Source organism: Notechis scutatus, chromosome 1 (genome assembly GCF_049901735.1).
Source record: "Notechis scutatus isolate UNSWTSFEM ecotype Mainland chromosome 1, rNotScu1.2, whole genome shotgun sequence".
Classification (NCBI taxonomy): Eukaryota; Metazoa; Chordata; class Lepidosauria; order Squamata; family Elapidae; genus Notechis; species Notechis scutatus.
In genome coordinates this window covers 48,117,129-48,129,313 of record NC_142009.1, presented here as the reverse complement: position 1 = coordinate 48,129,313, position 12,185 = coordinate 48,117,129, and the positions used below count along the sequence as shown (strand labels likewise).

Sequence of the window (12,185 nt, the reverse complement as noted above, 5' to 3'; positions counted from 1 at the left end):
GAATGGAACTGGAATTTATTTCTGAGTGCACATAAAATACAAGATATTTTATTACCGGTACCCTGTTTCTCCAACAATACGGCCTCCCCCAATAGGAAGTCCCAGCATGTTTTATAGGCATGAAATGAAATTAAGCCCCTCCCCCCAAATTAAGGCCTATATTAAAACATGCAAACTGGGGGAAATGGTGGGGGGGCTTGCCATTAGGAAGTACTTTTGTTGCACACTCGGATATGGTGCTGCCTGCGTTGACCCCGATACGAAGTGCCCCACCAATGCCGAGGTCAACATCCAAGCCGTTGCTGCCCGCCTGAAGATGCAAGGGAGGGAATTAAGTCACCCCCGAAAAGACAGCCTAGCCATTTTTTCGGGGCTCAAAAAAAAATAAGACCCGGCCTTATTATATGAGAAACACGGTAGTTACTAGACATTTGCAGCCATAGGCTTCTTTTTTTAAAACAAAAACTGGATATGGGTTTTTAAAATAAAGCACCATGTTAAAAAGTTTTCAGAAGTTGCACTAAAGAAAGAAAAATCTAATTAATAGCATGTGAGACTATTTCAGAATTACTTATTCAAACATTTTCTTGCTGTCCAATTACTTCATGAAATCTGTTACTATTTTTAACATATTCTGTAACCTACCATAATATTTCCTTTAGCTTCAAAGAGAGAATGCAAACCATATTCTATGTTGGTTCCTCCACCAGTTAATATGCTCGAGCAGCACATATTTAAGAGATTGGTCACTGTAATAAGAAAACAAAATTAATTTTCTCAAACAATTCAGCGGCTGAATGCAGAAACATAACAAGAATGCATAAAGCCAGTGTAAAGACACTAATTCTAACAAGTATGAGTTCCTATTTTAGGACAGCTGGGGCACAATAGGAGGCAGTTTATTTTAATTACTTGCTGAGATTTCTCCTCCTCCAGATGTGATTGTTTTTCTATTCTTTTGAAGTTTTCTCTGTGGTGGTTTTTAGCTTGCTTTATTGTTTTGTTTTTTTTGAGGGGTGAAGGACGCTTTTCTATTAAACGTCATCCTGAAGTCTACAGGTTGTTTATGCTTTGCAATCTGAAAATGGGGAAGGGTTCCTCCTTTTGGATGTCGCCCCCTGGATTTAACAGAAGCATGGAAAGCCAAAACATTCACACATTCCACTTAATCACCTCAAATGCAGAAATACACATCCTTGGAACAGCGTTAAAAAGAGTAGATGAACATAGGTGGACAATATTACTTTTTAAAAATAAAACAAAAACAGGCAATGGTGAAATAGATCAAGTATCAAAGTAGCAGAAGATCAAACAGGGTGTAAAAGATGTTATAAGTTACTTGTTTGCGCCAGTGCTTCCCAATTTGTGGCAAAGGTAAATTAACTAAAGGTCCATCTGTTGGAAAGACATCCAGTTGGAAAAAGAATGGGGGGATAGGGAAGCTAGCTTCAACTGTAGAAGGTAGGCAGAATGGTTCAGAACTGTTCAGAACTGTTCCAGAAGATAGGACAGAAAATCCCAAAAGATTTAGAAGCAGATTTTGGCAAGAATTAGAAAATATTTCACAATGGTTAGAACAGTCAGGACTGCCTCCTATGGGCCATTTTCAGACTGGACAACACAAGCATTTGGAGTTTTAGATTGATGGAAATATATGAAACAACCACCTATCTTGAGTTGGTCACTGGGACCAGAGGTTTAGTCTTCCAAGTTTTCAAATTTGTGCTGGATATGAAACACATTGCCGAGTGAGATTATGAAGTCTCCTTTGTTGGAGATGTGTAAACAGAAGATGAATGGCCACCTGTCAGGGATGTTATGGTGTTGGATTTCTGCATTGAGGGCTGATGATTCTCAGCTCCCTTCTTATATAGTATGATTTTAAGATTAAGTACCCATTTAAGAAAGCAATTAATTGTCACTTTACAAATCAGCCAAATCGAATGATAAACAAAGAAAGCATACGTTGTAGAAATGCACAGTTGGTGAAGTAGATTTGGGTATGAAGGCAAGAGGATACGAGAGAAATATTCCTAAGCCAGAAGGGCTAAAATAAAACCTGGAAGCTTTCTGAAGCATTTATGATCATTTTAAAGCAAGGATTCAGACCTCACAACTAAAAAAGCGACACATTTTATATGTTGCTGTATAATTACATTTACGGAAGAAATTTCTTTTTTCTTTTTAAAACTCTTTTCTTGTTTATTCCTATGGCATTTTTCTGATGAAAATGTACACAACAGCATGTGTGAAAATGAATGTTAACTCCCACCACACAATATTGCAAAGGATGTAGAGGTAATCACTATTCTTAGTGAATAAAGTCTTTTGAAGATAAATAATTTAGGGAATATAAGGATAGCCCAATGAAGAATTTACATAAGCAATGTAGGGTTCAATGTTTAATGGAGGTGTTTATATTATATTATGTGTCAAGTACAAGAATCCAATGCTCTTTTATGTTTGAGAAAGATCTGATGGAGATTTTCTTCTAAAGAAAATGGATTAACAAACATTTTTTCCTTGGTTCTCTTTCCTCCTCTGGTCTGACATCAACCTCCAGAAATTATGAGCGTAGGAGGAGATCAGAGTAAACTGTTATCTTCTCCCATTCTTTAACAGTAGAATCTACTGAACATAGACTTAATTCAACTCTGTTTTTGCAGTGAAGTACTAAGAACATCTAAATTTTTAAAGCTAACAGACAGCAATTCTGAAAACACTCACTTTTTTATTTCAAACTATGAGTTTGGATTCATCCCTATTAACTACCCAAAGTGATCTTGGTGAATAGGTGGCAGTATACAAAAAACATAACAAAGTAAAAAGTCACTCTTTTAGGTAGTATAAAAATATAGTACCTCTTTGTTCAAAAGCTTTGTCCTCCAGTTCAGGCCATGGTTTCCAAACTAAAGTTGCCCTGTGATTCTCCTTCTCCACCAATGCTATATCTTTAAGTTCAGGGATATCAGCCTGAAATCTTGAGCCAATGTTGATACACCTCGAAGAAATAACAATATTTAAAGCATTAAAAATGTAAGTCTACTGCAGAGCCTTCCTAAATCCTCCTCAAAGGAGCCTAAAGAGAAGAACTTAGGAAGAAAATAATGGCAGGAAGAAATATCACTTGTATAACAAAAAAAATTTTTTTTAAAGCAGAAGTGGCAAAGATAAAACTAATGAAGCAGAAACTTCACATAAAGTGGATTGTTTCCTTACAGAATCAAGCTGAATAGATGACACACTGTGTTCTTCACCAAAATCTTCCAAAAAGAATCTGGAGAACACAGTCTGGCATCACCTTCTGATCATGAATGAACAATATGACTTATCTGAAGGACCATCTCTTCCTGATTATATTTATTTACATTTACCTGCCCCGTTAAGCATGGCAGAAGACGTATGTTGCAGGTCCCATGTGCAAAAGTGTTCTATCTGATAGGACCTAGGAGATGAGGCTTTTTGCCATGGCATCTGCCCTCTGGAACAACCAATTCTGTGGTGGCACAGTGGTTAGAATGCAGCATTGCAGGCTGACTCTGCCCACTGCCCCGAGTTTGATCCTGACAGGCTCAGTTTACTCAGACTTCCATCCTTCTGAGGTCTGTAAAATGAAGACCCACAGCCATGTTGAGCTTTCATTTCCCAAAATGCCACTGATGGCCTACATATGAGGTCATACTTCATGGTTTAATTCAGGACTGCAGTTTTATAATACTTAAGTATGTTGCTCTGAAAACCATTTAAAAGTAGCTACCAGTGTAACAAGTTGAGCATAAACAAAATAAGATGCCTTGATGCACACATGAATACCTGACAGATTCACAGGAATGATCTGTATCTCAACCATTTTTTAAAAAGAAACACAACTCTTATCCCCCCTCTCCTAAACCAATACAATTTATGTTGCATGGGATATTACATCTCTTTACAAAAGACTTACGGTTCAATATGAATAGTCTGTTCTCCTGGTCTTTGGGTCACAGAAACACTATTTCCATCAATACTATCTGCAAGAAAAATGATAATATAATTTTCCTTTTTGGCTTTGCTCATTAACCCAGTTTCTGAAATCTGCCTTCTTTCTTTAGAGAAAACAACATTATATTTAAATAAAAGAATATTTCTCACCCTAATAATAGAATGAGTACCCATTTATATGCAGTTGACCTTTTGGCACTGCTTTGAAAGAATATTTCTCACCCTAATAATAGAATGAGTACCCATTTATATGCAGTTGACCTTTTGGCACTGTTTTGAAAGAAGTGTCATCAGGTGGTAAGAAAACTGCTCTAATGAAGGTATTTGTCAATCAAATGCCCTCCAAATATATTGAGTCAAGGCCTGGCTAGAGATTCTGTGACTTCTTCTCCATAACTAGAACGGGTTGTAGTACAGAAGGTCATCCTGGGGAGCTAGTATCAGTCCCAAAAAACCAATGCTATTAAAGAGACCACGTAAAACCTACTTTTTACGTTTTAATTGTATCTTTACATATGCATTTCCCCTTGTTTAGAAATCAATTACTAACAGGATCCTTGCATGATATACTACTTCATAAGACTATTTTATGTTATATTCCCAAGACAATTATTCAAGACTGCAAGCAATTTTTTTGTATCTGCGGTAATGAGATTAGAAAAAAATGTTTCCATGTGGTGTAGTAATGCTGCCAAATTTGCTAGTTTCAAGGACATGTTTCTTTGTGTCAACTGATTCCAGTAAAAATGGAATGCCCACAGTCATAAAAAATTAACTTAATGACCTACCCTTGCATTTGTGACCTTCACAGGTCTGTAAAGGTCTACAAAGCTGAAGTAATATTATAAGTAGGCTCACAGTTTCACTGAGCAACCACTTTGCTTAATGACTGAATTGTGGTAACTGAACAAGGACTGCTGTAACTGGAATTTCTGGACCACATTTTAGAGATAAAGGAAGTAGCCCAAATCAGCATACATGGATTTTCTGCATTTTTTTGTGAACCCATTCTGAAACAAAGTAATTATATTTAGATGTGCAGGAACACTATAAGAAGTACAAAGCAGAATCGATTTAAGTCAACATTATTATCATTCACAAGTGAATAAAACTATTAGTTCTTAAGTGAGCAACATCTATACTACACTACAACACACTTACTAGATTGACAGAGGAGAATCCGGGGGGTGGGTGTCAGAGGAGTAAGGGGCAGCTGGGGATGAGATGTACCATGAGAAGATATGATGACACTGCTGAAGAGACCAGATCCTTGCCGTATGGGGCTAAGCATGGGAGGTGGTGTATAAGGTGGGGGATTATGAGTCCTGTCAATTAGATGGTCTCCTAAGACACGGGGAGAACGAAGTTGGCTTTGGTATAGAGTAGCTCCTGAGTGAGATGCACTGAGATTGAAGGAGGGAGGTGGTATGAAGAGTGGTTCGGGTCTGTGGCGGTATTTTTTCTTGTCTTGAAAAGATTTGATATTTTCTTCAGAGTTGGTGATACTTTGGTGATGCTTTCTATTGGGATCCTGAAAATAGAAAAGTTGTTGTTTTAATAGTGAGTGTATTCAATCATAGCCCAATACAATTTTTCAGTGAAACATCAAAACAATGAATTTTCCAAGATACAACTTACAGGTGCTGCATTCTGATTTCAACAGAGCAATACATCTACTCTTGTTTTACTACTAGGAATCAAGCTTAAAGAGGAATTCCCAAATTACTGCCTCTCATGACAGTCTGCCAGCATTTTAAGATCCAATGGAGAGGACATTTTTATGCCAGAATTGTAGTGAAGACCAGTGACAGGAACAAAGAGCTTCAAGATTGACAGATCTTCATGATGAAATTTCCTGACTCAGAAGACTAGGTGGCCTAACTTTTAAATACCCTTCCTTAAGTTGCTATTTACTAAGGAAGGCATTTATAGGAATGTAGCATTTATTTATTTTCACTGCTTCATTTTAATCCCTGCCCCTCTTTTTAATCTTCTGAATCCACCATGAAAACCCTTAATAATTTTGCATTAGGAATCTACATCCCCACTTAGCTATGGAGCACTCTGGAGATGTAATCTCTTTCTCTCAGATCAAACTAGCATATAGATTACAAAGATAAAATAAGGAGTGACCCCATAACTTAGCAGAAGGCAGGATTCAACAATAATAAATAAATAAAATGTAATAACATTCTCCCCAACTTGTCCTAATAACTTTGTTCATGATATATCAAGGAAGGGATTTTTCAACTGGTGAGACATGTTCACCAAATTAAACTTAGCATGGACTGTGGTAAACCAGAGACCTTTCTGCTGACCTGGGATCCACTCTTTGGGTACATCAGCACAGCCTGAAAAATATAAAACTATTATTAAACTTGTACAGCTTCATCTGCTGGTTTAGTTTTGTAATAAAATTTCATTATTAAAAGTAGTCAGGCCTTTCTTACTGATGCATGACTTCCTGTATTTACATTTATGTCACTTTTTAAAAATAAGTGCTGTAGAGTTTGCTTCCTGTTTAATGTTGTTGACATATTATTATTTTTACAATTGCTCATATTTTGCCCATTTTTTTAGTTGTTGTGAAATTGGATTTCCCAAAACTCTCTGCATATAAAAAGTAAAACAACAAATTAACAGGGTGATTGGACCAAGGCACCATTTAATTTTCAAGAAAATCTGTTAAAAAGTTGTCCTACACTTTTAAAAGCAGTTGAATTAGGAAGTCAGGCATTGGCCAAATGGAATCTAATACTGTGAAGTTGCTCCTTCTCAGATCATTTCCCACAGCTGTCCTTTCCTGGAGTGCATGCTCAATTTTCTTAGGAAAGTAATGCAAAAGGACCTCCCTCTTACAGATTTCTTTCTAAACTACTGTGTGAAGCTGCTGTTCAATTAAATAACAAAAAAGGAGAGAACCAATGCACTGCAGTTCTGTTAAACACTCTCCAGGTTTAACACTCTAGGACAGGGGTCTCCAACCTTGGGTTAGGATTAGGATTAGGCTTACAGTTGCTGGCTGGGGAATTCTGGGAGTTGAAGTCCACCAAGCTTTAAGTTGCAAGGTTGGAGACCCCTGCACTAGGAAGGGTAGAGATTTAAAAAGATCATCTGTTGTCTGCTCCTACTGTTTCAGACTGCACTTCCCCAAAAGTTGGTTATGTAGCAGTTTCCTGAAGAGGAATTATGAAAAAAAAAAAGAAGATAACAATGGCAGAGAAGTTCATGCATTATTATTTCTGCTTCTGTGAGATTATTTAACTGTTCCTCTGAATTCAATAAAACTATACTGCTTTTATAATTCTAGGACAAGCCTATACTTAAAGCAGGATAGAATGAATGACGTAATATCTGGATAAACTTGTGTGATGTCAGAACCAAGCTATCAGAACTAAGTCCATGCACAAGACGGTCTTGACCAATAAAGACAAGCCCTTCATGGGCAATTATTAATATGAGTTTTCCATAATCTCTCAGGGAATCCAACATGAAAATTTAAACTGGCAGCTGACTGGCATGGGAGATCCAAGGCAGGGCTGCTTAAGTTTCACCAGCTTCAGTAGGTAGCAACTGCGGGACTTGCACGCTACATGACACAAATTTTACACTTAAGACAGCAGACAGTTATCACTGTAATTTATTGAAGAAAAAGTGATACTTATCTGAGGAAAAGAAAGCATCAGTCTCAAGCCTTTTACAATGCTTATTCTCTGGAAACAATCTCTGGCATAATGCATGGGCACACAGGCATGCACACAGACACACAAGTAGACTATTTTCAAGACGAAAACAAACTGGCTCTCAGCCAGCTGCAACAGTAAAAAAAGCCAGCACAAAGAACATTAAAGATAACAAATCCCTTTGTTGTTTTCTATTGTGTTTTCTGCTTTGAAAAAAATTTGGGCCATTATAGAAGAAGAGTAATTAACACTGGCTTTGAAATAACTGGTAAAATCCTCAAGCATTCAAAGGGATTTATTAGGCTCCTATGGCACAGTTAGTGGCAAGAAGAGAACACTCACAGAAGAGGTACACAGGCTGATGGCGTTAGGGGAACGTGCTGGAGAACAGATCATCCTCACAAGGACAGGCATCTCATCATCTGAGACAGGCTTGTCTTTGACCAGGGCACAGCCATCTTTGGCCTGCTTGGTGGGCTCTGGCGACAGAACCTTTACAGGGACAGACACAGGCATGACGATAGGCGCAAAGCTATCCACTTCGGAGGGTAGCTGTTCCTGCTGGTGCTGCTGTGGCAGGTTCTCCCCATCCTCCTGTACAGACAATTATTAAAAGCTTTCACCCACAACTTCCAACGCCTGGTCATCACTAGACTATTCACAGGTAGCAGGAACATTGGAGAATTTTAGGGCATTTTAAAAGAACGATTATCAGGGATTCGTTTCCTGCTACCTTGGAATAAATGAATTAGCCTCAAGAATTGTTGCTGCAAAAGATTTTAACACGATTCCTCCGTTAGAAAACATATCCTCACTGGAAACCTGTGTTCAAAAAGAACATAGGAAAACTGGACAGAAAGAAACCAAAAAAACACACCCCCAACCCATAGTTGTATTGAAAAGTTTCTTGTACTGTACAAATAATAAAGAGAATATTGAAGTATACTCAGTGAGGAACCCTGTTCAACTGGAGGTCAGCCAAAGCCTATGCCCAGATGTAGTTCTTTTCTTATATATAACATCAGCTAACACATCAACAACAATGGATAATTAATACACTTGAAAGCAAAGCTGGAAAAAGACATATTTTTGGACAATAGCAAGCTCCCGAGTAATTTTTTTGAAGAAAGACCTAGTTAAGCGAGCAGCACATTTTAGAAAATGGGAAGATCAAACGTTCCAAAAGAAATACACAAGCATTGAATACCTGTCTGAAGATAGGAGATGCCCGTATTCCTCCATGAGACCTCATGTGACCATTTAGAGCGGGTAAACTTTTAAACTCTTTGAAACATACAGAGCACGTCATCAGTTTGCTCTTTGATTCGGATCTTTCAATGTATGTTTCTTTATCACAAACATTGCTGTTAACAAGAGACAGAGAAAGAAGGTGCTGTTTTAGAAAGAGTGCTCCTAAATACATTATAATTAATATACACAGAACAGTTCAGAGAAGAGGGGGACTCTGAAACCTCAGCATGATCAAATGGTTGAATCCAATAAAACACCAAAACAAAATATTCACAATTAATTCAGCCATCCCCTAATTCTTACGGTTCTTGCTGTCACATATTATACTAAAACAGTTGCTGGAGGTGTTTTCTGAAAGGGCTCAGTAACTATTAAGATAGAAGTTTCACTTCTGCAGAAATGTACTACTGCCTTTGCTGAAAAGTCAACAAAGCCAAAGTTAAGGTAAATGAATACACAAACAGGACTTAAGTTCTGGTATAAACATCTACAGAATAGCAGGGTAAATATTCAGAGCAGTGATCTCAAAATGCAGCGAAGACACAACAAGGTTAAACTTTTATCCTTGGGAAGTAATTCCCACTAAGAGAGATACTGGAGTAATTATATATAGGGTCATATTGAAAATATAGGAACATTCTTCATGTGTGGTCCACGAGAAATTCCTCCATTGGTGGTCCACGAGAAAATTTTGGTGGACCGCAGAAAAATTATTTCTTCTTCTTCTTCTTTTTCTTCAGCGTTTGTCTCGCGCTCTGGCGAGGTCCGCTAATGTCCTTGAGTACTGCTTCCACGCCTCTCTGTCTGCCACGTATGTCGGGTCTGCCTTCGCGATCTCTAGATCGGCCTTGATCGTGTCCATCCAGCGTTGCTTAGGTCTACCACGCGATATTTTTCTATTTTTTATATTGTACTAAATACTATTTATCTTTTTAAAAAATCCATATTATTGGTCTGTGGGATTTAAATTATGAATGTAGTGGTCCCTGAGGTCCAAAAGGTTGGTGAACCCTGCATTAGATGACTTACCACTGCCCCATCTCTCAGTCATCAACACTTGCTGCAGATGTAAAAGCCTATGTAAGACCAATGAGTGGCAGATTTGATTGCCAGATGGAAGCCTCAATATATATTTTGATTGTGCAGTCATTTATTTCAACTTGTTGGCATCCATGACAAGTGGCATACTTGATGTCAGGGCCTATACTAGCAAAGTGTATTCATCTAAAGACTTTATGAGAAACCATTTAACCAAATGCATCTAAATGCAACTGAAATATAACAAATAATGATTGAAAGCATGTAATTCAACAGATATTGAAAAAGCTTTAAGTTATATTTAAACACAGCTATGAGTTTACGTTCTTACGTTAATCTTAGTAAGAATCAGTATTTGGATATTGAAGACTGTAAGAACATGCCAGTGGGATGTTGACATTGTGATCAAGCTCAAAGCAGACAATATTCACACATGGCAATAATATTGTAGTGTTCAAATGTTGTAAACATGGATATTTAAAAAGGAAACAGAAAAAAAGTGTTGTAATAATTGCAATAATGTAGCAATCTCGGTTCTGTGCATGTAAAAGAAAATGGATGAAAACCATCATTTTAATTACTTGTTTATATAAACAAAATATTTAAATTAATTTGTAATTTTTTGTGGACTGTTTTAAATTACTTGCTGTTCCCTAGCTTTAGTTTTCTTTTGAACAATAGGCAAGATTTAATTTCTTAAAACTGGTAACATTGATAAGCTAATTACTCAATGTCAAGAATAAAACAATTTTACTGATTACACTGATTATGTAATGAGAAAATAAGAAAACTTGAAAAGTAACTTGAAAAGTCATGACCATATAAAGAAAGGGAAGTTTGTTTAAACAGATCCTTGAAGCAACTGTTAAGTCCTATTTAACAAAAAAAAAACACCAATAAAAATGTAAGGTCTAAATGCAAAAACATGCAAATAGTTATTTATAAAGGGGTTCATCAATTCACTAAATCTGAAACTTTACATTAGCAATAAACTTCTTCTGTAAGTCTTTGCTCTATGCAATGACTCAATTAAATTCCACACTGATGGTGCATAGTATTTATGGTAAGCTTTTTCCTATATGATTTTTTAATACATGAGCAACACAAATACGTTGTGCATCTGCATAAGTACAACTTGGGGTTTTCTCTTTAATTATCTTTCCTGGATATGATAGACAGAAGTGCATCACAAAACACAATCCATTGAACCAGTTTGTCCACAAAAGGTAAATATATGAAAGCAGTTTATTTTGAGCAAAGGTGTTAAAGTTGTTCTTTAGTAGAACAAACACACATCAATAGAAGATGTTTTGGGTCATGGTGTTCTAGCCAACAGTTATTAAGAGACAGAGGACATGTGTTCTTGCCAGCTAAAGAAATGACAATTGGCCATGCCACTTCTAACTAGCATCCTGTATTTCAGGTAGGCATATTTAAAAAAGAAACAGGGAAAAAACATCCATAGGTAAAACTATAATTTGGTTAATATAAAAAGGACACCACCACTTAAGAGGCGAATACCTGGCTAGGTATCAAGAAAACTTTTAAATCCTTTTTTTAGGCACATCTCAATAAGGGACCACCCTAAGAAAAGTGCTCTGGATAGTGGCAACTTTCTGTAGATTGGGTGTAAGATTAGGGTGGAGGTTTGTTCTCCAAGCTTATGGCTTGGTTTCCAAACATTTTGTTACCAGGCTAGGCAACGTCTTCAGCAGAATTTAGGGATGTCAACATCGGTGTTCTTCTGCTTGTGCGCGCTTCGTGTGGTCAGTGTGATGAAGAGGTCACACTAGAAGGGAAATTCCTGACATGAACCTCACCTGAAATGACCTCCCCATCCCAAGACTCACTGACCACACAAAACCCTTATAAGCAGAAGAACACTGACATCCCTTGAACTCCATTGAAGATGTTACCTAGCCTGGTAATGAAATGTTCAGAAACCAACCCACAAGCCTGGAGAATGAACTTCCACCCTCATACACCATTGAATTAGGGAAAGCTGGGACATCACTTTGTGAAAAACTGTTCAGTTCAATTGAGAGGAAAGACAAAATAGCCTTCTGTAGAAACACTGTATGCACCAAACCCTTGTGTTAGCAATTCTAAAAGAAAAATTATGTAAGATCCGAAAAATGTACAGGTGTAAACATAAGAGTTCCTGTGGCGCAAATGCAAATTCTACTTACAACATCTTGGTACTGGGCATATCGCTGTTGAATTTCAGGACGG

The 12,185-nt window shown here is 37.3% G+C and overlaps 1 protein-coding gene across 9 annotated transcripts in view; it reads right to left on the bottom strand.

The window, feature by feature from the left end:
• Nucleotides 1-12,185, bottom strand: part of TRERF1 (transcriptional regulating factor 1) — a 94,282-nt gene that overhangs the window by 10,261 nt on the left and 71,836 nt on the right. For 3 of the 9 annotated variants that reach the window (XM_087963189.1, XM_087963217.1, XM_087963185.1), the window contains 7 exons: nucleotides 8,872-9,028; nucleotides 8,007-8,258; nucleotides 6,288-6,332; nucleotides 5,143-5,512; nucleotides 3,944-4,010; nucleotides 2,862-3,001; nucleotides 646-749 (listed from right to left, as the gene is read on the bottom strand). In XM_087963189.1, coding sequence (XP_087819315.1) covers nucleotides 646-749; nucleotides 2,862-3,001; nucleotides 3,944-4,010; nucleotides 5,143-5,512; nucleotides 6,288-6,332; nucleotides 8,007-8,258; nucleotides 8,872-9,028 — 1,135 coding nt within the window. The remainder of the gene's footprint in view (nucleotides 1-645; nucleotides 750-2,861; nucleotides 3,002-3,943; nucleotides 4,011-5,142; nucleotides 5,513-6,287; nucleotides 6,333-8,006; nucleotides 8,259-8,871; nucleotides 9,029-12,185) is intronic. The other 6 variants (XM_087963196.1, XM_087963202.1, XM_026683271.2 and 3 more) reach the window with 4 other exon arrangements.